The sequence below is a fragment of the Octopus bimaculoides genome, chromosome 14 (genome assembly GCF_046866305.1).
Source record: "Octopus bimaculoides isolate indiv1 chromosome 14, ASM4686630v1, whole genome shotgun sequence".
Classification (NCBI taxonomy): Eukaryota; Metazoa; Mollusca; class Cephalopoda; order Octopoda; family Octopodidae; genus Octopus; species Octopus bimaculoides.
In genome coordinates this window covers 21,545,843-21,573,364 of record NC_142941.1, presented here as the reverse complement: position 1 = coordinate 21,573,364, position 27,522 = coordinate 21,545,843, and the positions used below count along the sequence as shown (strand labels likewise).

The 27,522-nt window shown below is 38.2% G+C and overlaps 1 protein-coding gene across 1 annotated transcript in view; it reads right to left on the bottom strand.

Moving 5' to 3' along the window:
• Positions 1-21,365, bottom strand: part of LOC106876129 (ATP-binding cassette sub-family B member 10, mitochondrial) — a 30,603-nt gene extending 9,238 nt beyond the window's left edge. The window contains exons 1-8 of the mRNA XM_014924544.3: positions 20,751-21,365; positions 18,678-18,881; positions 14,690-14,892; positions 14,420-14,554; positions 11,733-11,879; positions 9,244-9,379; positions 8,080-8,175; positions 349-555 (exon numbers count right to left, since the gene is read on the bottom strand). Of these exons, the coding sequence (XP_014780030.1) occupies positions 349-555; positions 8,080-8,175; positions 9,244-9,379; positions 11,733-11,879; positions 14,420-14,554; positions 14,690-14,892; positions 18,678-18,881; positions 20,751-21,237 (1,615 nt within the window). The 5' untranslated portion in view covers positions 21,238-21,365. The remainder of the gene's footprint in view (positions 1-348; positions 556-8,079; positions 8,176-9,243; positions 9,380-11,732; positions 11,880-14,419; positions 14,555-14,689; positions 14,893-18,677; positions 18,882-20,750) is intronic.
• Positions 21,366-27,522: the final 6,157 nt, after the last annotated feature.

Sequence of the window (27,522 nt, the reverse complement as noted above, 5' to 3'; positions counted from 1 at the left end):
TACTCATATGTGATAACTTTTGATATCAACCAGTATTTCACCAGAACCTTTCACGTTAAAGAGTTCATATTTAAATTGAAACTTTCCATTATAACTTTAAGCTTTGAGTTTAAGTTATGTTCCAGACACATGGATAATAAGAAAATTATTTTACTAAATGTCTACAAATTCTCCATTATTTTCAAAGTGAATCAAAAGATAATGTGTTTCATTTGATATATGCTTATAAAAGAATTAATAGTCAAATAGTTAGATATAGGATGGACATCTAACTGTAAAAAAATAATTACTCTTACAAAAACCTCTTCACTCATGTTAGCTTGAATGTACATGTGTGTACATAATTACCTGATTGAGGATCATAAAATCTTAACAGAAGTGATCCAGTTGTCGATTTACCACAGCCACTATGACCAATTAAAGCTGTTATGGAGCCAGGATCCAATGACAGACAGAGCTTGTTGAAAATATTGAGTTCTCGTCGGCTAGGGTAGTGGAATACAATATCTTGAAATTCAATTTTACCTTCAGCTTTCTTTGATGGAATTAAGCCACCTGCGTATTAGATAGAAATGAGAAGACTTATAGAGAGATTTTGAAACAAAAAGGTGGAAATTTCAGGATGTTAAGCATGGTTGGAAACAGATAAAGTATGCAGACACATATGGATAAAAAAACGTTGTGACACAGTCATTTTGGCCCTGTTTATTTGGCATCACTGATCTGACACTTAAACTTATTTGTCCCTGAGACTTTTTGCTCTATGAAAATTTTCTTTTTATTCTAGTAGATAATGAACTAGTAATCACAACTACTGAACTATTTGACTACTAGATTTCATTTAGCTTTCTGCTTCTTGCGCTATCTCTCTTTATTTATATGTGTGTGTCTTTTCTTTATACATACATGAAGAGGGAATTTGTTCGTAGTAATTGGGCTCATTTAATACATTTTAATGTCTCTCTTTTTCTGGTTATGTGTGTGAGCATATTTTTCTCTATGTGTATGAAGAGGCAAGAGGTATTTGTGTAAATTGGACTCAATTAATACATTGTAATCTTGCTTTCTCTCTATATGGGTATATTTCCATGTCCACATGTGTGAATGTGTTTGCTTCCAGTGCCAAAGAGCACGTTGCCTAAAAAAGCCATTGCCAAAACAAGTTCAATGTCCAGTCAGCTGTGTCAAAGTGCATATACACATATTGTACATACTTATACAAGACTGGAATACATATATCTACACAAGCATATATGCAGGTATACATAGGAACTCACAATGCATTTAACCTTGAAAGTAAAACACAACACATTATTTCATATGTGTCTATTCAACTCTGAGAGATTAGGATTATTCCCTCTCTGGTATAAAGTGGTGAATGTTGACATACAGGAGTTGGACTAAATAATGGAAACACCTAGCATCATAATTTTGAAATATCTATAAAACCATCAAAAACTTGTTTATTTTTATGTGCAAGCCATGTACAGGGATGCTGTCAGTAAGGTGAGGGTTGGCAACGAGTACAGTGAAGAATTTCGAGTAGAAGTAGGGATCCATCAAGGATCAGTCCTCAGCCCCCTCTTATTCATCATAGTCCTCCAGGCAATAACAGAGGAATTCAAGACAGGATGCCCCTGGGAGCTCTTCTATGCTGATGACCTTGCTCTAATTGCTGATTCACTATCAGAACTAGAGGAAAAGTTTCAGGTGTGGAAGCAAGGATAGGAATTGAAGGGCCTCAGAGTCAACCTAGCTAAAACCAAAGTCTTAATAAGTAGGAAAGCAGACAAACCACAAATCCAGGTAGATGGCCCAGCTCAATCTGTAGAAAAGGCGTAGGTAGAAACTCCATAAGATGTGACCAGTGTTAAGCTATGGACATATAAGAGGTGCAGCAATATCAAAGGAAGGCTAACTAGGAAGATAGTTTCTGTCACATTCCAGGGAGAAAAACTAGAAGTAGTTGATAGCTTCCGTTACCTAATGGACCAAGTCAGTAGCAGAATAAGAATAGCCTGGGCAAAGTTCAGAGGGCTCTTACCTCTGCTGGTGACAAAGGGCCTCACGCTCAGAGTAAAAAGTAGACTGTATGATGCATGTGTACGAACAGCCATGCTACATGGCAGTGAAACATGGACTGTGACTGCTGAGGACATGTGTAAGCTCGCAAGGAATGAAGCTAGTATGCTCCACTGGATGTGTAATGTCAGTGTGCATACAGGACAGAGTGTAAGCACTCTGAGAGAAAAGTTGGATTTAAGAAGCATCAGATGTGGTGTGCAAGAGAGACGACTGTGCTGGTATGGTCATGTGTTGCGAATGAATGAGGACAGCTGTCTGAAAAAGTGTCACACCCTAGCTGTGGAAGAGGTACACCCAAGAAAACCTGGGATGAGGTGGTGAAGCATGACCTTCGAACATTGGGCCTTACCGAGTCAATGACTAGTGACTGAGACCTTTGGAGATGAGCTATGCTTGAGAAAACCCGAGAAGCAAAGTGAGACCATAGCCCATGGCCTATGCCAGGGGATGTAACCAGCTCATTTATGAATACCCTTCATTCATTGGACAATAAACCTTGCTTGTGAAGACCTATTGAGGCAAGTGAAATCAAAATCAAAATTGCTGATGTGGCCGATGACGGTACCACCTGATTGGCACTTGTGCCAGTGGAACGTTAAAAGCACATCCAAACGTGGGGTGTAACCAGCCCATTTATGAGTACCCCTCATTCATTGGACAATGAACTTTGCTTGCGAAGACCTTTTGAGGCAAGTGTAAACAAATCAAAATCACTGACATGGCCAATGACTACTGCCTGATTGGCACTTGTGCTAGTAGAGCATTACAAACACATCCAAGTGTGATCGTTGCCAGGGCCACGGATTGGCTCCTGTGCTGGTGACATGTGAAAAGCACCATTTGAGCATGATTGTTGCCAGCATCACCTTACCAGCACGTGTGCCGGTGGTACGTGAAAAACAACATTTGAGCGTGGTCGTTGCCAGTGCTGCCAGACTGGCTCCTGTGCAGGTAGCACATAAAAACACCTTTTGAGCATGAGCGTATTCGTTGCCAGAACTGCCTGACTGGCCTTTATGCCAGTGGCACGTAAAAGCACCCACTACACTCTTGGAGTGGTTGGTGTTAGGAAGGGCATCCAGCTGTAGAAACTTTGCCAGATCAGATTGAGCCTGGTGCAGCCTCTGGCTTACCAGTCCTCAGTCAAACCATCCAACCCATGCCAGCATGGAAAGCAGACGTTAAATGATGATGATGATGATGATGATATTCGTGTTGTTTAATATGTTTTGCTAAAGTTGCTGTTTCTTTTCAGATATCATCAGAAAAAGGTAATAAAAATTCATTAAAATGACAGATCAGACGTCAAATTGTTGGTGATTGTATGGCAGGCACTAGTGTAATGAAAACAGCCGAAATGTTTGGTGTATCAAGAAGTACTGTCTTGAAAGTAATGACAGCCTTTGGGAAAGAGGGAAAAACCTCCTCATTGAAACAAAACTCTGGAAGAAAACCAAAACTTTCAAATAGGGACCAACGGACTCTTACATGAATTGTTAGAACGGATCACAAAAGTACAGCTCCCAAAATTACTGCAGAGCTTAATGACCACTATGAGAACCCAGTTTCTACAAAAACTGTTCACTGGGAGCTGCACAAAGCTGGATTTCACGGGAGGGCTACAATCAGAAAACCACTACTTTCAAACACAAATGTTGCAAAGCGTTTAGAGTGGAGTAAAAAACCTACAGAAATAGTCCCTAGAGCAGTGGAAGAATGATATTTTCTTGGACGAGTCATTCTTTATCTTATTTCCGACCACTGGCCGAGGATACGTGTGGAGACAGCCAAAAGAAGCATTTGACCTAGACTGCCTTCTTCCAACTGTTAAACATAGAGGAGGATCTGTGATGATCTGGGGGCTATGTCTTGGCAATCTGCTGGCCCAATGGTCTCCCTTCATGGCAGAATTAACAGCCAAGACCATTTAAGTATTTCATCTGACCAAAATCATCCTATGGTTGTGGAACTGTTTCCAAAGAGAATCGCAATCTTTTAGGATGATAATGAACCAATTCACACAGCTAAAGTTGTTATTGAATGGCAAGAGGAACATTCTAGTGAAGTTGAACATCTTATCTGGCCACCACAGTCCCAGATCTCAATATTATTGAACATTTATGGTGCATTTTAGAAAAACAAGTAAGGAGTTGATATCCTCCATCATCATCGCTACAAGAACTGGAGACTGTTTTAGTTGAAAAATGGACAAAAATTCCTTTGGAAACAATTCAAACTTTGTACAAGTTCATACCTCGTAGAATTGAAGCTGTAATTACTGTCAAAGGCGGTCCTATCCCATATTAAAATAAATTTGTTTGAAATTCTAAGGTGTTTCCTTTATTTTGTCCAACCCCTGTATATATCCAATAAATTAAATGCACGAATATGAATTTCTGAAAACATCTGACCTATTCTGATAGAGTAAAATTTAAATGGTTGAAGTGAATAGATATTAGATAATGGATTATCAGTGCATGAAGTTTTAATCCAGAGGTGGGCATAGCTAACCAAAAAGTCAGCTTCACTAAACGCTAATACATGAAACTAAAAAATTAACTTTGCAAACACTAAATTGCTAAACAGGTAAATAAACTAGCGGATGCTAACACTAACTGATAACTGCTAACTTCTATCATATAAATTTAGCTTTAGCTTGTTTTTTTCACTCTAAAACCCTTGAAAATAGACCTATAGAGCTGAAATTTTCATGTTGTAGCTTAGACATAGAGCTTTCCAAAAAGGTACAGCATGCCAAGATCAGATGATGAAGGAGTATGCAAATAATTAAATGAACAAATGAAATTAAACATTAGTTTTTCAGATAACATAGACTTTATTTACTGTAGAAAATGTATTAAACAAATCAAAAAGGTATAGTATAGCATAGAACAGATGAGGATCAAGGTGCACTACTCTGGCTGGGCCTTCTCCATTGCTTTGACATGATGCTGGTTGCCCTTCATAAACATCAGCCTCTCAAAGTTATCATCTGACAGGGTGGCTCTCTTGGTCCTCAAAATATCTTTGTCTATAGAGAATAGACCCTCAACTGCAGCAGTGGATGGGATGGCAATGTTATACTTGGTGAACAGGTTGATCAAGACCTGCTCACTTAAAAAAGGCAACTTCAGTATGGACCTCCTTCGAGATGGCCTTCAGCCAGGTCTTCACCAAGTTCTGTGCCTTGGACTTCAGTGACCTGTAGCTCCTGCTCCCCTGGAACCGAGTGATGCTGCTGAAGAAATTATGTTCCTCATCCTCATTGCTGGTGGTGCTGCTGCCCTCTTCATTGATCTCCATTAGGGCTGTATCTACGATGACCTCCATGGCGTTCGTTACTCTGCTAACCTGGCTGTTATTATACTGCTCCAGCCAGAACAGGCAAAACTTGGGGTGGAAGGCAGTGGCCAGCTGGCACTCCAAGTCTTCCAGGAGGAGCTCAAACCTTTACGTGATACCTACCAGAGGACTGCAGTACAGATGTTTGAATTTAGCTGCCTTCAACTTCATGATGGTAGCTGCTACAGTTGGCAGAAGGCTCCTGTGATAGGCCTGGTCCTCCCATTGGATTTTATCCAAGGCCTTGCCAACATTAGACATCACCTGGTCGTACTCTGTCAGGAAGCCGACATCAGAATCAGTGAAGGTCTGTAGCTTCAGTTGTGTCATCACTCTGTGGACAGCAACAGAGTCATAGGTAGAGTTCCATCTGGTACTGTTGGGTACCACCAGCCTCCTCTTTAACGCATCCAGAATACTGTCTGCTGCCACTGTATGTGGCTCTGCAGATTCCACAGCTACTGTCCCTTTGGACATGGCCTTCCTGTATGCCAACTTGAACAAAGCACTGTCAAGAGCCTTGTTGGTATTCACACTGGCTACCAGGTTGAAGGTATGGGCTGCGCACTTCATGTGTACTGGCAAGTTGAGGCCCAGCTTCGTCAATATCCCAAGCCTTGGGATCTACATGCAGGTCCACATCCTCAACACACTCCATGTCCAGATCAGCAGCAACCTCAGGAATGTCTGTCAAGAGTTCAATTTCTGTACCAAACTGCATAAATGCCTTGACAAAGTTTTTGTCATTGTCTGTCACAGTCCTGGTCACCTTGTCTAGCAGACGGAACTTGTAATGGATGTCCATCAAGGCCTGGATGAGAACATCAAAGGTGTGATGTCCTCTGAGCTGAGAGCAGGCCAGGACAGCGTGTTGTCCCATGCAGCCAGTATGCCGTCATTCCCAGATAGGATTTGTTGTGGGCTGACCAGCAGTTCACAGTGGTTGCCACCCAGGGGACATCCTTGACCAATCTGTAATTAGAACATTGTAAAGAGACATAAGTTGTAAAGTTAAAAACTTTAAAATTATATATATGTAAAAACTGACGCAGAGTATGATCAAGGCCTCCTAAAAAAAAGACTAGCCTCTCATCCGCATCTCCACGCAAGCTGCAATGGTTTTTGTGAGCACATGGTTTGTACAATTTTTCATGGGTAGGAAGGACATTTGATTTCAATATCTTATAACCATATTTTGTTTTCAGAAATCACACAGATTGTAGTTTAACATTTGTTACTAGGCTGTTCTAAATTCACGGAAATATTGCTTATAATTTAAAGCCTTGTTATTAAACTTTTGAAAATAGTGACACTATCCTGATAGGTGACATGTTGGGTGGGGGTACAAATTTTCTTGTTTTTGTGTCACATTCACTTCCTGCTGAAAACAACTTAGAACTTTTTGCATTCGACCCTCATAATCGTCTCCTGCAGTGAAGCTTTTGCGACCAAGTTTCTGACAACTATAGCATTTTCGGTTTTTAAACGGATACTCTTTCTGAAGTGTAGGCTCCTACAGCTGTAAAATGGATTGGGGCCTGAAACTCGTTTTTGGTTGAACTTTCCAGGTCAACACATTTTTATTTTTGCAGAATCTTTCTCTTGAATTTTTTTCATGTCTTACTTTAGGTTTACCATTGTTTGACATTCTTCTGGAATGGTCTGTACGGTTAAGTCTTGGTTTGCTTGCTCCATTTTTGAGAGAATCCTTGCCAAATTTCTCAGTTGATGCAAAGCCTTGTATGAAGATAAGGGATTTAAACATATCCTGAGTGAGTTCCTGAAGTTTAAAGTTTTCACACATGTGGTTGACTACTCCAGCGTATGTAATAAAGTCATCATTGTAATTTTTTGTTAAGTTCTAGCATATTATTCGAGTGTTAAATAACAAACTTTTGTCACAAAAGATCTTTGAGAGTAATTCAATAGTTTCTTTGAAACAAATCTCACTCAACTTTTTGGGCAATATAAAGGTACAGTAGCGTTCATGCTCAGCCAGAGCTACCTTGTATAGTTATAGCCTCACTTTCTCCTCAAACGACCATGACTTGAAATTTTTGTTAAAAATTTCCTTGTACCTTCAATAGTATGCAGGAAACATAATACCCTCCTCTGAATTATAAGTGAATTCAGAAATTGAATTCACCATGCCATCTGACGTAAACAAACTTACAGAATTTTCAGACTTCCTTGGCTGTAACTCACTTAACTGTTGTTGTTCCTGTTGCTTCTCTTGAAGCTGTATTACTGCAGCTGATAGGTTCTCAATAATTTAACAATTTTGTATGATGCACAAATTGTCAAATAACCTATGTAAGTTTCAAACAATCCTCGTTGCCAGAAGATATATCCTTATGCCACCAATATTGTACAGTTGATATTGTTGACGATAGATAAAGAATACACTGTAACAGTGTTATAACAATACAAAATAGAAGCAGCAGCAGTAACAAACATATAATGAACCAACAATCAATATTTGCAACACACTAACTCGAACTGTACACTGTACGTGGACTTCGAAGACCAAGCTATGAACTGCCGACTACGTCAGACCGCTACTATTTATATGTAGTGGTCCTGTCTATTCTTGTCAGGGGGTGTTATACTGTCGCCACAACAATGAGATTACTAATACTAAATAAAACTTACCAGTGTGCTCAATGCTGGGTTGTCGATCCAAAAGTTCCCACACTCTTGTGCTGGCGCCAATTCCTCGCATAAGTTCAGAGTAAAAAGTGGTGATACCTGAAACATGAAACTTTGAATTTATATGTGACATTTATATTTTTCTCAAAGACACACATACATTATCTAGTAAATATAGATGATACAGTGTTGTTCAAAGGAAATTTGGCTGCTATTTCTAGCAACTTGAACACTCACATAGAGGCTCCAATAGGTTGTTGCTCTTTTAGTCCTAAGTCAATCCTGAAGAAGCAGATCTATGATCATCAGACTTTTTAAGGGCATGAAAGCTTACATTATCCAATACATGGATTCCTTTCCCAATACAATAAGGAATGGTTTGAGGGAATTGGCTGCTTTTTCTAACAGATTGGGTGATCACATAAAGGTTCCCTTATCAGTTCATTACAATGTAAACAACAGTAGCACTGTAAAATGGAAAAGTGAGCCATCTGTTAACCTGAACTACTGAGTTAAATTCTTCTACATGAAATATTGGTTTCAAATTTTGGCACAAGGCCAGAAATCTCGGGTGGTGGGATAGGGTGGTGTTGCAGAGTGGGGGTGGAATAAATTGATTACATCAATCCCAATGCTCAACTAATACTTATTTCATCAACCCTGAAAGGATGAAAGTTGACGTAAGTGGAATTTGAATTGAGAATGTAAAGATGGATGAAATAATGCTAAGCATTTTGCCCAGTGTGCTAATGATCCTGCCAACTCTCCGCCTTCTTCTATATGAAATATTAACTTAAAATATCCAAGAAGACATTCGTCTCTCTATTGATATTTACCTCTCTAATATCAGGGACACTAGAGATAAACACTGACCCAGCAAGCCAAAAAGAGGAGAAAGGGAAAAGCATTGAGTACATTTCAAAAAATAGCAAAAAAGAGCAGCACTTTATTCAGTCAAGGCATTAATGTGACAAAATCAATTCCTTTAATCACACTCTAAATAATAAAGAGCACTACTGATCTGAGGTGATAGCAGAATGAATTTGATAAACTCCCCCAAATGCATTAACACATTAAGTGAAATAAGTACAACTTGGAACTGACAGTAGGTCACACTATTCATATCAAATGTGGCCCTAAACAAATTAACAGTAATAATCCACTTACCTCCCATGGAAATTCCAACATAGACTGCATATACTAAAAATGTATATAGTTCGCCAACAGTGAGCTGAGATTCAGTCATCATAATACCACCATAATAGAACACCGATAACACCACAAGGTTGCCTGAAAACCCAGACTAAAAAGAAAAACTTTCAATTTCAGTTACATATATATATATATATATATATATATATACTTTATTCCTACATATGTTTCAAAGGATTACAACCTGTGTGATCCATAGGGATCTTATAAACACCTGTTTATATAGGTATATATACATATATGTATGTATGTATATATATGTATGTATATATATATATATATATATATATATATATATATATATATATATATATATATATAGGTATATGTGTGTGTGTGTGTATATATATATATATATATATAGGTATATATGTGTATGTGTATATATATATATATATATATATATATATATATACTAGTAGCTAAGCTCGGTTTCACCTGGTCGGTTTGGATGATGTGGCTGTAAAACCTGCTCTGTTTAAGCATTTGATGTGTTTGGGTATGCTTACGTTAAAAAACAATTTCAGAATGACTTTTTTCTGTCAAAATGCTAGAAATAAATGACCAACAAAAGAAAAAACAACCAAGATTCAACCAAATCAAACAATAAACCCAAATACTAAGTGAACAAAGATGAACCATCCCACTTCCATTGCGTGCGCACATGCACACACACAAACACACACACTCATTCACATACCCCACTTTTACATACACATACATATATTCACAGAGTTGAAACGCTCTTTGATTTTTTCAGCGTACAATTTTCATCATCCCACTACCAAGTATGACATCACCCCTTCCTTCATTATTCATCTATCACCCCTTCCTTTCTCATTCATAAACACAAGAGTATTATTGTAGTAGATTATCTTGGTAACCATGAAGAATGGTTAATAAGGGTTGTACACACCCTATACTTAGATGCTGTTAGTAGAGTTAGGATTGGAAATGAGTATGGTGAAGAATTCCGAGTAGAAGTAGGGGTCCACCAAGGATCAGCCCTCAGCCCCCTCTTATTCATCATAGTCCTCAGAGTTTCTAAGGGTTGTATTATTGCTACTAGGTGGATTAAGGTGGGGTTCAGGGGGATGAATTACGGTGTCTACTGTCAGGCAGAGAAGTTTATATATATATTGGAGGATACAATTATGGATCATAAATCAGAAAGGACAGAAGTGAGGGTGGGACAGAGTCCCTCGTGGACAAGTATCACCAAGGTGGTTTTAGGATATCAAATCTGCTGTGGCCGACAGCTCTCCTGGAGTACATCAATTTGCCAGATATCTCAGTCCTTTGTTACCTCCTCCGCAAGAATCTTGAGATTAGCTTTCAATACTTCATTTCATGTCTTCCTGGGTCTCCCTCTTCCACAAGTTCCATCCGCTTTAATTACTGAAGGTACTTACTAGTAGTTCAAATCATAATTCAAGAGAATTCAAGAGCAGAATGGGTGAAGTAAGTATGTATGTATCTGAGTGAACATACAGAAAGTAGTACTCAAGGCATTTGATTGAGGTTGCATGTATGTTATAACAGTTTCACTCAGCTTCACATTACATAAAGTTTTGTGGCAACAGGTCCATATCATCAAATGTTTAGATTAGATGAGTAGAAAGAATTTTTAAAAGTTTGAAATGTCTTCTAGATGAGAGTATTTAGGTCTCTGGTGGTCAGTTCAGCACATGTGTTTGTTTTACTGCCATGGTTTCTGTGGTCCCAGAGTTTCCAGATAGGGAGGTGGAGGTCTTCTCTGTATTTACAAGCTGAAAGGGTGTATGTGTCTTCTCTTAAAGTCAACAGCTGTCATGCCTGTGTAGTGAGTGTAGTTCTATAGGCCACAGCTTTTGAGAGGCAGGATTTCTGACTGTTGGTAGGATTTCAACAGTAACATGTTGGTGTGTGGGGTGAAGTCTGTGAAGGTATGCATTTGCATCTGTTATAGCATGCAACGTTATCTAAACATGAGTAGCTAACCTTGACATTATGGTGATTAAAGAGTTTATGATATCTCTGAGTTCTAGGGAAATTAGTATCAGGAATCTCTTAGCTATATTAGGAAAAGCTTTTAGATTGAATGGACGATTACCTGAGGGATGAAATACAAAGTTAATTTGAGTTCAGAAATAAGAGGCACTGGATAATTATAATTTTTAAGCATCTAATCTACTATCAACTTTCTGTACTACATCAACAGACACCACATTCAGAACACATATTGGTTTCTTTTTTGACTAGACACATATTTTAGAGAGAAGAGAAAATCTTTCTAAATTGCATTGGTAGACATTAATGAAATGGCTACAATTAAAAGCTGAAACTATATAATAGACACGGCTTGCTGGGAGCTTATTTCTTCACTATACACTTGCTATTTTCCAATGCATACTGATACAGAACAACCCATGAAAAGGCAAAGAAAGTTTTACAAGGATACTCACAAAACCAAAGAATAAAGCTTTTGCTCGAGCCTCTCTCCTAAGGAGTGATAAAACACTTTCTAATTTGCAATTGTATAAATCAGTCTCTAGATTTTCCTGCACAAATGACTGTACAGTACGCATATTATTGAAGCGTTCATTGGCCACCTGAGATAAGAAATAAAAGAAAGGATAAAGATAAGGGAGACATAAAAAATATATATATACATACATGATGATCATAAATGTTTCAGTTTTCTGGGTGGGGAAGAATGAGTTCATGTAATTCTATCAATAAATTGTTAAGATGGTGACTGCTTCAGAATAAAAATGGATCAAAAAGTGACTATTTCATTGGGAGTGAAGGAGTAGCTTTTATTGAACCTAATTTCAGCATACTATTTTAACTTTGAAGACACTCATTCTAGTAGATAGTGTGCAATTTTTTGTAGTGTAAAGTAGTTGAGACATATCCATAAAACATATTTTTGTTCAACATTGTTAGTTAAAACAGTTGTTACTTGTACAATGCCCTCTTGCTTACAGATTTAAACTGTGCCTCTCCATGAAAGAACTATTTATGTGAACCAGTTAGTTCCTGGACTCTCAAGCAGGAATTGAAACCTCAGCCTAAATGTTTCAGCTAGCTTCTTTCCTTTGTTCTTTTGAAATGCACTTGAAGATTTATGAGAGTCAACTGTCAACTTCCTGACCTTCTTGTGTCAAACTCCGTTCAACCTAGATAACCAATGAAAAATCCTTTGTTCTCCTGATCTACTTTAGCAAGAAATTATTATAAATACAGAACACTAAATAGAATTTTCCCTCTTTTTACCTGGCATTTTGGCAGAGGTACTTCCTTGCCTTATGTCCTCAATGCTGTTAGAAAGAGAACACTTGTTTCTCTTACACTTTTTACTCATGACTGTCACAGGTAACATGTTTCTTCTACTTTCCTTTCCCTTTGACCATGTAGTACTAAACTATCATGACCACAGTTACCTACACAATGGACAACAATTTTCATATATTAACAGCTTGAAGTAGTTGGGTATATTGTAACAGCAAAAATAAAAGCCAATTTAACTGCTATTTCTCATTACTTATTCTAATCACCACTGCATCTACACCCCCAACATCCATTACATTCTGGTGACCCAACATCTACAATCCATCCAACAAACCCTCACATTTTGGTGAGTTGATGTGATATCGATTACATATGAGCTGAATACGATGCGCCGTTGTGTTTTTGCTAGAGGTATAGTACAAGTGTAAAATATTTGGTTTAATGCCCTTACTATGTTTGTCATGAAATCCAAACTTAAATGTACTGAAAAATAAGTAAATAAAACAAATGGATTCTCTCTCAGTTCTGATGAGTATTCCACTTATTCAGTGTATCAGCATATATGTGGCTGAGAATTTCAGATGCATGTATCTTTGATATAGTCTTCATGCAGAATAAGTATGAGAAAGCCAACTCTTTGAATTATAAGTACAGTTATTCCAACAGACCCCAACAGAGTATTCATCTCCTCAGTTTCACTCATAAGGCTTGGGTTGACCCAAGGCTATGGTTGAAAATACTGAAACAAGATGTCATTAATGGGATCAAATCTGGGACCTTATGGTTTATTAACTACTTGTCCATATCCTTCCCCACTTCATCTGTCTAAGAAAAGAAAATGGTCAGGCACTTAAAATTAAGGAACTAAACTGAAGGTAAAAATGTCATAACTTATCAGTGGTTTTGTGCTCTAAATGAGAATGTCTACCTAGTACTGGCATTTAATTCTGGTTTATGTTAATAAACAGTTGAAAAATGGGCACTGGATGCCCATTGGAATGTAACACACTTATACACACACTCTCTTCTTATAAATATAAATACACACACACACAGGGTGCAAAAGGCATTTGTGAACAAAATCTAGGATGCCACAAATGGAAGATGACCTAACATAAGGATTGGCAGCATACATTAAATTTTAACATTTTCGTTTCTCTTTCAAAAGTAACAACAAGAGCAATAAAACAAATTCCAATCTAGCATAGAAAATTAAAAAAAGGTATACCGTGTGTGCGACCCTAGCCACCAACCACAGAAACCCAGAAACTGCCAGTTTTCTGAATGCGGCTGGATTCTTTGTGTTGAAGTTTGAGAAAGAGTTGAAAGCCTCTGGTAAGAATATCCATGACCAAGAAACATTCTCAGTAATCAGGTGTCATCAGAGTACATCTATTAGAATCATTGTTCACGATGGTGAAGTCAACTATCAGATAAGCAGTGCAGAAGGACATTGGGCAGAAGTCCTATGTGATGAGGGGAGAGCAATTCATGTTCAGCAAGACCCGAGTGAACCATGTGATCTTGTGACTCCCAACTTTCATTTGGCCTCCTAGTTCTCCTGATTTGAATCTCCTCTACTATTGTCTGTAGCATTAATGGGTGGCAAAGTACAATGTAAAGGAATTGTCAGGGGCTGCTGTAGTGAAAGTGGTATGCAGTCACTTCTATGGCCATATTAAAATTGTCACTGGGACCGTAGGCAGTTTTTTTTAAATGACTTGTTTCTTGGACATGTGTACACTATGTCTTCTACGAATGTATTGTTTTTTCTATTTGATGTATTTGCTTTTCCTCATGTTTTTTCACCCCACAAATGCCCTGTGTACTAATAAGGCAACATTGGTATTCTACTTACATTGCTGCTGTTTGCCAGTGAAGTTTGTACATCAGTCGTAATTTTTTTTACATAGCGACCATAGACAATTGCCACCATGGCAATAGGTGGCACTACCAGCATGGATGCTAGAGACAGCTGAGGGGAAACATAAACCTGTAAAAGGAAATTATTATGTATGTAATAAACACTACAACATTGTGACGATGTGGTTTAATAATCCTATCAACAACAATTCTCATAACTAACAACTGATATAATGTTGTCTTTGAAATCAAATAAAATACGTACCATCATAGCCAAGCCTCCAACAGCCTGACAGATGGATCGCAAACCATCTGAAATATTCCCAGTTAGAGATTGACCAATGAGAGCAGTATCATTGGCTAAGCGATTCACAAGCTCTCCACTTTTTGTGTTATCAAAAAATCCAATTTCTTGCCGCAGCAATGAAGAGTAGAGCTTTTCTCGCAGCCGTTGAACAATATTCTGTCCTGAAATGTACAGTAAATAGCTTCCTCAATAATTCTGCATCAGCATAGACCTGTATTGTACACATTTGCACAGTATATACCTATTGCTTTAACAACATTCAACTTTCCTATGCATACAAACCAGCATTCTGCACAATAATAAATTCTAAAATAAGTATAAAAATGCAATAATCTTCACTCTTCCACACCATATCTTCATCATTCCATTAAAATCAGAAGCTGGCTTTAAGGCATTTACACTAAGCCATTTAAATTAAGAAACTAGATTTGAAGGTAAAAATTACATACAGTATTAGATAATATGCTCTAAATGAGAACTCCTCAGCACTTGTGCTTATCTCTGGTCCATAGGTTCATATTAATAAGAAATCAAAAGATGAATCTTCTCTCAGAATGAGTTCTGGACTAATTTGGATAATATCTACAGACTATCTGGTATTTATTCCTAACAGTTCATTGATTTGAAATATGCAGAAATGCACAGCCCAAATGAAATGCATGCGAACTCAAAATTTATGAGCTGGTAGTCTAATACCATATTCATTTCCTATTTCAAAATTTCCATATTATGCCCAAGATATATACATATATATATATACACACACACACGCGTATATATATATATATATATATATACACACACATATATGATGAATACATGTATACTTGTACACGATGAACAAAATGTATAATAATAATTCTTTCTACTATAGGCACAAGGCCTGAAATTTTGGGGAGGGGATTGTTGATTACATCAACTCCAGTACTCAACTGGTACTTATTTTATCAACCCCTAAAGGATGAAAAGCAAAGTTGACCTTGGCAAAATTTGAACTCAGAACATAAAGACAGACAAAATGCCACCAAGCATTTCGCCTGGTGGGCTAACGATTCTGCCAGCTTGCTGCTATAATAATAATGTTTCCCACAACCATGATGCTGAGTGGATTCGTTCTGTGAGATCTGAACTCCATCACCTGGAGGTTCCACGACTGGCGCATAACAGCGGAAAATGTAATTGCACAGGTATTTGAGAGACTGCCGAACTGGAAAGTGTCAGGACCAGATAGAAGTCAAAGGTGAACAAGAGTCACCCCTGGAAGATATTTCTTTTGATTATTACCTTGGCTAAGTGCTAGTTGTTACAGAAAAGACATGTTTTCCAACTAGGCATGCTGTTCTTTATCAGTGCACACACATTCTCAACTATTCCACACATGTCGAGAGTTTCCAAAATCCACGAATGCAGCAAGACGTGGTTTAGGTCAACACACAAGCAAATTGCATTGCAATTAGACAACTGCCTACAGAGCAGTGCAGTTCCAGAGTAGATTGTAGAGGGAAAGACAACATCATTGATGAAAAATCAGTCAAAAGGCAATGAGGTTGGTAATTACCGACCTATTGCTTGTCCTAACCTCCTATGGAAAGTGTTAACAGGCATCCTCGTAGGGAAAATATATACGTTCTTTGCAGTAAACAATCTACTCCCAGCAGAACAAAAGGGATGCTGAAAAGGATCCAAGGACCACCTTATGATAGACAAGGTTGTAATGAAGAACTGTAAACAGTACCAAAAAAACTTGTGCATGGCCTGGATAGACTTCAAAAAGGCTTACATGTTGCTGCATTCGTGGATTTTGGAAACACTCGACATGTGTGGAATAGTTGAGAATGTGTGTGCACTGATTAAGAACAGCATGCCTAGTTGGAAAACATGTCTTTTCTGTAACAACTAGCACTTAGCCAAGGTAATAATCAAAAGAGGTATCTTCCAGGGGTGACTCTTGTTCACCTTTGTTATTCATTATAGCCGTGATCCCACTTTCTATAGTCTTACACAAAGTCAATGCGCACTATGAGCTGAGAAAGAATGAGCCTTGTCTCAACCACCTTCTCTTCATGGATGATTGAAAACTGTTTGCAAAAATAGAGCCTGCAATGGAGAGGCTGGTTGAGACTGTGCAGATGTGCAACAAAGATATAGGGATGGAATTTGGTATCTCGATGTGTGTGGTGCTCATTTTGAAGTAGGAGAAAAGAACAGATTGTAGGGGCATAGAATTGCCAAATGGAGAGAAAATGGAAGACCCGGATGATGATGGGTACAAGTACCTTGGGATCCTGGAACTGGACAATATCTTGCACAGAGAAATGAAAGACAAGGTCATCACTGCATATTTCAAGTGCCTCAAACTTCTCTTGAAATTAAAACTCAACTCAAGGAACCTTGTGACTGCCATCAATAAATGGGCTGTTGCTGTAGTCCACTATAGTGCATCCATCCTGAAATGGACACAAGCGGAGATTAACCAACTCAATCGCACTACCCAAAAGACAATGACAATGTATGGTGTCCTCCACCCTAAGGTGAATGTACACAGGCTCTACATGAAGAAGGGTAAAGGTGAACATGGGCTGATTAGCATATGGGAGTGCATCAACAGTGAAAGAAGTAACATGGCAGAATATTTGGTAAACAGCAAATAAGACTTGCTACAGTATGCTGCTAATGCAGAAGGATTTACCAAAAATGGACTTGAGAGTGCTCATGAATTCTGATCATGAACAGCCAACAAGAGAAGAAACCCTACTCTGCATGGAATCACATGGTGAGTTCCACCATGAAACTAACAACTTAAAAGACCAGGAAGCATCATGGAGGTGGCTCAGCAAGGGTGACCTAAAAAAAAATACTGAAAGCCTAATCCTTGCTGCCCAGGATCAGGCATTGAATACCAACTCAGTGAAAAGGGATATATACCACATAAGTGCAACGAACCTCTGCTGAATGTGTGGGAATAGGGTCGAAAGTATGACTTACATTGTTAGTGCTTGAGAAAGTTTTGTACAGAAAGCATAAAGGACAGATGTGACAAGATAGCCCAAAACCTTCACTGGCTACTATGCTGGAAGTATGGACATGAAGTAACAGGTGCTTGATATCAACATACACCAGAAAAGGTAATGGATGAAAAGGGGAAGGCAAAAGACTTCTGGGACTTTGACTTCCAGGCAGATAAGGCGTTAGAGCACTGAAGGCTGGATATAGTAACCTTTAGGAGGGACAAACAAGAGTGCCTAATATTCGACATGGCAGTGCCAGAGAAAAGACTGATAAATATGGAGACCTGATAATTGAGATCGCTAAGATGTGGCAGCTACGAGAGTCAAACATAAAGGTTATCCCTGTTGTTACTGGAGCATTGCGTTCAATACCACCCAATGTGAAAAAAAACATCTGGAAAGTAGAAATACCCTACAATCTAGGCATATTGCAAAAATCGGCATTACTTGGAACTGCATGCATATTGTGTAAAGTAGTCTGTCTGGGGTCCTTGTTGTGACTTGACAGACAATATGAACCCCAGTAGACACAATATTTTCAATCAACAACATCACGATATTGAATACTGTGCAATGTCTAAAAAATAATAACGATGATAAAATAATATAAACATCGACGGTTTTGGTGCGTGACTTTTGGCCAACCCTCTGTGTGTGTGTGTGTGTGTGTGTGTGTGTGTGTGTGTGTGTGTAATCCTTGCATTTTAGTTAGTTGAGAAATGACAAACAAATCTTACTTCACATTTAAATGATTTGCTTTATTAAAGACAATTATTTACTCTAGCAATTCATTAATGTTGATATTGATGTGGTAGAGGAGACTGAATAAACTCTTATTGTAGAGTCAGCCTTTGCACTATTCCATTAATTTCATCTATCTTACTACTTCCATCCTCAGAAGAAAAAATATAAGAATTTTTATTTGCCAAAACACATACCTGAAACTTGTATTAAATAGACACGTCCACAATTGGCCAAGCCACCAATCAAAAAGATAACCATAAGAGATTGACACATCACATTCAATTTACTCATAACATCTCCATCCTTGTAGGCAGAGTTTATGATGTCTACCACCTTGCCAATACAAAATGGCACTGACATTGTCACAGTACTGGACACTAATAGAAATGTGATGGCTCCTACAAAGAAAAGAAAAAATTTGTTTGAAGTCAACACCGACACATGAACAGTGAATGTAGAGGACATGCAACAAATGGTGTGAGATGAGTGTGGTGACTGTCTATTAGATTCACTGTGTTAATTTGTTAAAAAAAAAAAAAACAATGCATGTAAGTGAATTGAGAAGAACATAGGCTGATGTGAGATGATTATGAGCTTTGGCTCTTACAGTTCCTGACTATATGCATACTTCAATGTCTGAAGCAATATTACTTGAAAGTCTGCTTTCTTCCTTTCTCCAGTCTTTGCTGCTCCACTTTACTGGATCCCACTGTTGCTATTGTCACAGCATCATGGGTGTTTTCTGCATCTGTACTCTTGTTCTGTTCATCAAGTTGCCCACTGTTATCATCTCTGCAGCTTCATCAAGATACAGTTGCAGAAACCAGTCACAAACACCAGTTTCACTCCTCTCACCATGCTATTTGCTATTTGCTGTATATCTTGTACACATCTTCCACGTACATATCTTTTAATTGTTCCTCAAGTTTCTGCTCTGACTCCATAGATATATATTCAGCTTGCTTCCTTCCAGTTACAGTGCCATGAGACTTATCACATCTTGTTTAACCTGCAATTTAGTGACAAATCTTGTTCTTTTGATTCAGGCTACCTCATTTTTGCTGGAAAAAAACTTGAGAACATCGTTGCCAATCCTTCTTTCATTACCGTGTCAAATGTTGACAAAAGTGAAAGGAACCAAAGGAGCTTTTAGTATAAAGGACAAAAATTGTCTTACTTTAATTTCTGGGAATGACTTTGAAAGGAACTCCTCACTTGACAACTTGAACTTGCTAAGCAACTCAGAGACCTTCACTATCCCAACCACTGGCCTGAAGCTACAACATGCAGAAACCCCTACCACATATCTATTTTAGTCAACACCCTCAGTCCAAAAGAGGCTACTCAAGTCTTCTTTTTCTTCACTTGATGTCACTTCTCCTTTCGCTTCCCTTCATGTCTCTTGACTGCTCACTTCCACTCATCTGATATCATTAGTGCATGCCACAAACTCAAAGTTAAAACAATTTATGGGCCTTAAAAAATAACTCTATTATGCAATTTCAAAAAAGCTATACCATGAATCACATCAGTACAAAGTTGTGATAGAACAAGCAATTCTACATTTTATATAAACAAATTTTTTTAATAGATATTTTAATGGTACAAAATCAATTAATCTGTGCTGTAAGTTAGAATTTGCCATGGAAACATTACCTGCTTTTGGATATATTTCCTGACTGAGTTGATTGGCTAAATTTTGACAGATGACATTTTCTTCCACTAGAGGACATTTAGTAGCCAAACAAATAAATCTAAATTGAATAACAGAAAATGTCTTAGATTGTGAAGGAGGTGTAATCAAATGGCCAGCTGACAGTAACCTAGTGTAGGACACTTTTACAGAGTTTTTAGCTAGACATGAAACATAAAGGTGGATCTTCAGAGTTTACTGAAACAAATTTTTACGTTTACCGTTTAAATTTTCTTCATAAACATCAGAGATTCCCACAGATTCTGCATTAGATTGAGATTATTCCAATGACCTAGCCTAGTGGATGGTACAGTCCGAGCGTGTTAGATGGTTAAAGTTTTATTCTGTAATAGCCTGAAGAATCCCTTATAGATGAAAAGTTTTGTTTAGCTGTTTTGAAATCGCAATTTTAAAATCACATCAATAGCTAATACAATTAAATTCCGGAAAAAATGAATGTGTTATAAGCAGGTCCTATCATAACAGTGATAAAATTATGATAAATCATATTTAATATATATAAGATCCTATGTGATTTGGAATTTAATTGGATTTTAAAAAATGTTTTCCTTACCGAATATCTTCCATTTTTCTCCTTTCGCGAGTCCCAGCAATCTTTTTAAGTCCGATCTATGTGGTACTTTAGCATAATTTTTGGGCTGAAAAGTATTTTTGTCGATAACTGTGGAACATGATCTGTTACGTCCACCTCGAAGTACTAAAGTTCGCACCAGGGGAGGTGTACTAAGGCTTTTTATTAATGGAGGCCACTGCTTTAATTTATAATTCTGTTGAAAAATGTTGCGGCGACCCACGCCAAAACACGTCGCACTGTTTCGCAGTAGATGTCCGGGTAGTAAACATGCCATGCCACCTGGACCCAATGTGAATGCTTTCCGGGTTAAACTGAGATTAGTTTTAAACATTCGAGTCGTCAAATTCCCTGGAAAGCTAACGTGCATTGATAATTTCTGCCCTTCATGAACCGACTTCACTCCATAGGACGAAGAACAATTGGGAACATATCGCCAAAGTTGAAAAGTTGTCGATCCATAAAACATTATATTTTTGATGGAATGATTTTCCCCAAATACAGGAAAGTGGGATTTTTGTTTCTTCTTTTGTAGGAACGAATTTGAATCCCAGGAACGAATTAGTGATCAAAGCATGTCAAATTAACCGGTGTATTAAAAAGAGAAATATTCCTGTTTAAATATTTCCAGGCACATTCAATTATAGAAAATATTCAGAGGAATATCCTCAGATTCTACTACTTTGCTATTATAGAAAAATGTAGGTACCAAGGGTTCAAGTTTATCGCCATAACTAGCGCACTTAAACTTTAGCCTGTGACATTTTCTTGCTGTGCTTGAATATTGTTTATTATATTAGGTATAAACGTTCCTCTTTGCCCTTCGATAAAATACATTTCTTAGGTTATATATTTCTACATTTTTCTCAAGAAATTTGTTCGTTTTCTTTTCTTTCTCACCTTTTATCATCAGAATCCATAGATAGCAGGCTATTTAGGTAATATTTCGGAATTTACTAACATTAAGCTTCATGCCCTTCAAGAACACATAGACCTCTAAATGAACTTCTGTAGTATTGTACCTGCCTTTTCATACAATTCGCCTACAGGGAACTGTATTTGTTGATTTTTAGCAACGATTAATCGAGATTTTCAGATAGAAACAAATGTTGACTTCAGTTTCTATGGTTTCGTTGAGTGTTTGAATTATAAATCCTCAGAGCGATAGTTAAGTACCGGAGAGCAGAGTTCGGGAAAATGTTCGATTTCCTTTAAGTTTTTACTCCTCATACCTGTGATTTCAAATCGTAGTCAATAACCAAGAACGGAATTAACCTTTCCATGCTAATTTACCTTAAAACATTATGTTCTATCGTTGTTAAGCTTCAGATCAAGCCTAATTGAACAGAATTATGATGTAAAGCAGGGGTTCTCAAACGGACAACCACGGTGCGACGGTGCGCTCTTAGGGGTTACTTGGATAAGTCATGCATTTTTAAAAATAAAATTTAATGTTTTAACAAAACCATGCAAATGCTTGAACGTAGGTTTCTGCTTTTACCGGAATTTTTAATTTTAAAAATAATTTTCTTCAACTTTCCATATGAAATATGCCAGTAATGATTTAGTGGATCTTGAGTGTGTCACGTTAAAAAAAAAAAAGAAAAACCATATATATATATATATATATATATATATATATATATATATTCTTTCATTCATTTATTTTTCAGTCATTTGACTGCGGCCATGCTGAAGCACCGCCTTTAGTCGAAAAAAATCGACCTCAGGACTTATTCTTTGTAAGCCTAGTACTTATTCTAGCGTTTTCTTTTGCCGAATCGCTAAGTTACGGGGACGTAAATACACCAACATCGGTTGCCAAGCGATGGTGGTGGGGACAAACACAGACAGACACAAACACACACACACACACACACACATATCTGTGGGGCAGCTGATGGTGGAGGTGTGTTGGATTGTGGGTATGGCTGTTATTGTATGTCTGGAATAGTTTTATAAGACATCCATTTGATATATATGTGTGTATGTGTGTGTGTGTGTAGTGGTTTCATGCAGGCATAGCGTGAATTCAATCCTCGATAACCAAATTTCACTTAACAGTTCAACAGCACTTTTCTCACGGTAAAACAATAGTTTTTCTGTGAGTGACAGCAGTTACATTTGCCAGATGCCTTTGCTAAGCAGAACGATGTTTTTGCCACTTGACCCTTCTACCCTCTTCTAGGCCACCAAAAGCTGGAATAGAGATAACAAACCTCCAACGAAATCTATTGTTCTCAACAATATGTCTATCCTTCTAGCTAGTTTTGGATAGTTATAAATACTAGAATTTGGTAAGGCAAAATCAGTTAGTGAGAGCAACATTTAGGGAACAGACAACTAGAGTCATGGCCAAAGACAAACAGCCAGAGCAAGAAAGAAACTATGAAACACAACTTCCTTCAACTCTCACTCTCACTAGCTCACTTTCTTTTCTCTAGAACTTTACTCCATCTCTATCTGTAGGTTACTACAATACAATGATAAGAACACAAACACCAACTATACAAGAAGTTAACTTCCTTTATCTCGCATGCTCTTCCACTTATATTATATCACACACCTGCCTGTCGAGGCATGGTATTATATTAAGTAATGGTAAATAAATATTTCTTTATGACTTTGATCACTGTTCTTCTTTCATCTTGCGCATCAACAACAACCTGGTGACCACTGATTCCACCTTAACAATAACCACCTCCGACCATCAAACGCCGCCTGAAAATCTTTGTCTTCGATGGTGTAAGCGGCGCTGTCCCCGACGGGGCTCTGCTCTCCCTGGCGGTCCCGACTCACGGCACACGATGCCCCCACGCTTCCGAACGTGACCTCATCTCCCGCAATTCTAACGCCACCAAGACGGTTGATGGTGTCCATCCCCAACACGACATCAATCCCGTCTATCACATAGTCGATCACGATCACCCGTAGCCTCAGCGCCGCGCTTGGTAACGCTATCTCCAGACTGGAGCTGCCCCTGCAACGGATCTCTCTACCGTCGACCGCCCGGACGCTACTCGTCCCATCCCATTTCTTCGCCACCCTTGGCGTCATGAGGGTAGTCGTGCAACCCGTGTCCATGAGGGCCTTGAACTTCTTCCCCTCGGCCTCGACTTCAACCACGGGCTGCGCCTCCACAAGCGCCTCTACTTGGTTGCGGGGAAAGTTTGAGAGGCAGCAACTTCCCCACGGTCGTTTCCCTGGTCGCAATCACGGGCGATGTGCCCAGTCTTCCTGCATCGATAGCAGATGGGCCCCGATTCGGCGCATTCCCTTGCCATGTGCGGTCCCTGACATTTGAAACACCGGCCCGAGAACGGCTGCTGTCGTTGCTCGGTAGGCTTCCTCACGATATACAATGGGCTTCTTTCAGTCTCCTCTACCAAATCCACTCAAATGCTTTGGTCAGCCTGAGGCTATTGTAGAAAGCACTTACCCAAGATGCCATGCAGTGGGACTGAACCTGGAACCATGTGGTTGGGAAGTGAGCGTCTTACTACATAGCCACACATTTGCTCCCTATTTTTACTGTGGCCGGTCCCACAGCGCAATCGCCTATAGCCACATGTATAGGACCAAGCACTCTCAAAGCTGAAGGGTTGCATGCACAAGGTGTACAGGAAGGTCGTAGCTATATATATATACATATATACATGAGGTGCATTCACAAATTTTCACTTTTTTAGAATAGGTAGTTATAAATGTCCTAGATTATTGTAATTTTCGCATATCATTACTATACATCTAATAAGCTGACCTACCAACTTTCATTATTCCAGATTGAAGGTAACTGCTGTGACAACATTCTGAATATGCCCTAATAAACACTGTTTGTCACAGCTGACTAGTTTGCAGAATGCAGCTGGGATGTTTGAATGCTCACTATGCAATAAAATCTTGTCTTAAACTGGGTAAAAACACTACAGAAACTTATAAAATGCTCCAGACTGCATATGGATTAACTTTTCAGCTGGCACAAAAGGTTCAAAGACGGTAGAGAGGAGGTGAGAGATGATGGGAGGTTGGAGGGGGGGGACGTTAGAATATCAGAGCTGGTTGAGAAAATTTGCCCTTTTCTGGATGAAGACCATTACATATCTAGACACAGAAGACAGAAACTGAAAAGAACCCATTATATTTTTATAAATTTGTGTGCGCGTGTGTGTGCGCGTGCATGTGCATATGTGTGTGTGTGTTTGCGTGTATGTTTGTACTGATATCATGTGATGACTGTTAATAGGCGTCACTGTCATACAAGCTATGTTGTTAATTTCCTGTCTTCTATGGTAAAGAAACATTAACTTTCATAGAAATAGGTGAGGCTTAGCAACAGGAAACAGTATCTGGTTGTAGGAAATCTGCTGTAACAAATCCAGTATGAGCCATGCAAACAATAAAATAGACAACAACGATAATGGTGACAACAATGATGATCATGATATATAGGAGCAAGCATGTCTGTGTAGTAAGAAGCTTGGTTCCAGGCTTAGTCCCACTGTGTGGCACCTCTGGTAAATGTCTTCTACTATAGTCTGGGACTGACCAAAGCCTTGTGAATAGATTTGGGAAACGGAAACTGAAAGAAGCCTGTCATACATACATACATACATACATACATACATACATACATACATATATATATATATATATATATAAATATATATATAACAAAACCTGCAGTTGTTTGGTATTATTTATTTCACCATTCAGCACAAAGGCAGTGAGCTGGCAGACTCATTAGCGTGCCAGATGAAATGCTTAGTGGTATTTCCTCTGCCGCTATGTTCTGAGTTCAAAGTCCGCTGAGGTCGACTTTGTCTTTCATCCTTTCAGGGTCAATAAATTAAGTACCAGTGGAACACTGGGGTCAATGTAATCGACTAGACCCCTCCCCACAAATTTGAGGTCTTGTGCTTCCAGTAGAAAGGATTATTTATTTCACCATTACACATGTTTCATTTGCTAATTGGAATTACAGAGTTTTACATGTTGGATAGACATGCAAGGAATTTCCTAGTAGAAATTTTTCAGACAGAGAAACTAGAAAATACAAATTTTACATTTGGATGAAGTATTATATTTAGATAGTAATCAGGAGCAGTATAGATAGTTAGAATGAAGGAAGGAGAAGCAAATCAGATATCATAGAAAAAAAAAAGAAGAGAGAAAGTTTATATATATATAGTGTGTTGAGAGAAAAGTTGGGCATAAGAGGAATCAGATGCAGTATGCAAGAGAGAAGATTACATTGGTTTGGATATGTGACACATATGAATGAAGACAGCTGTATAAAGAAGTGCCGATCACTGAAATTGGATGGTACTGGTGAAAGACAGAGACCCAGGATTTCACAGGAGGGCTGCAATCAGAAAACTACTACTTTCAAAAACAAATGTTGCAAAGTGTTTAGAGTGGAGTAAAAATCTACAGAATTGGCCCCTAGAGCAGTGGAAGAATGTTATTTTCTTGGACGAATCATCCTTTACCCTATTTTCAACCGCTGACCGAGTATGCATGTGGAGACAGCCAAAAGAAGCATTTGACCCAGACTGCCTTCTTCCAACTGTTAAACATGGAGGTGGATCTGTGATGATCTAGGGGCTATATCTTGGAAATATGCTGGCCCAATGGTTTCCCTTCATGGCAGAATTAAGAGTCAAGACTAAGCATTTTATCTGATCAAATTCATCCTACGGTTGCGGAACTGTATCTGGAGGGAAACACAATCTTTAAGGATGATAATACACCAATTCACACACCTAAAATTGTTACTGAATGGCACGAGGAACATTCTAGTGAAGTTGAACATCTTATCTGGCCACCACAGTCCCCAGATCTCAATATTATTGAACATTTATGGTGCATTTTAGAAAAACAAGTAAAGAGTTGATATCCTCCACCATCATCACTACAAGAACTGGAGACTGTTTTAATTGAAAAATGGACAAAAATTCCTTTGGAAACAATTCAAACTTTGTATGAGTCCATACTTCATAGAATTCAAGTTGTAATTACTGCCAAAGGTGGCCCTACCCCATATTAAAATATATTTGTTTGAAATTTTAAGGTGTTTCCATTACTTTGTCCAACCCCCTATATATACACATACACATATGTACATGCATATACATACACATATGTACATATACACACACAGATACACACATTCACACACACGCACGCACACACACACACACACACACACACATTAATCTAAGTGTACAGTATTATATATATCCATTACTGCTGATCTTACCAATTAGTTCTGCCATATTTAATACCATTACTGCCATCTCTGAAGACTACAGGGTTACATGATCAGACTGTTACACTCTTTTGAACCCCGTAGTGTGAAACCAACTTGTAAGATCAGCCATAATGGGTATATAATACTGTACACTTTGATTAATATACCCACTCTACTGACAGATATACAAATGCATTTTTTCCTGACATACTGATTTTTAGATGGCTTACACACACACACACACACACACACACACACACACACACACACACACACACACACACACACAAGTATACATGTACCAATATGTATCCATATAATCCATATATATATACATAGGATGTGTGTGTGTATATATATGGGTGTGTACGTATATATGTGTATATATATGTGTACAAATATTATGCTTATGAGTATATATGTATACATATATGTGTGTAAGTATATATCTATACTATAAAAGGCAAATCTACTCTGTGTGTTTGTATGTTTAAAATTCATACA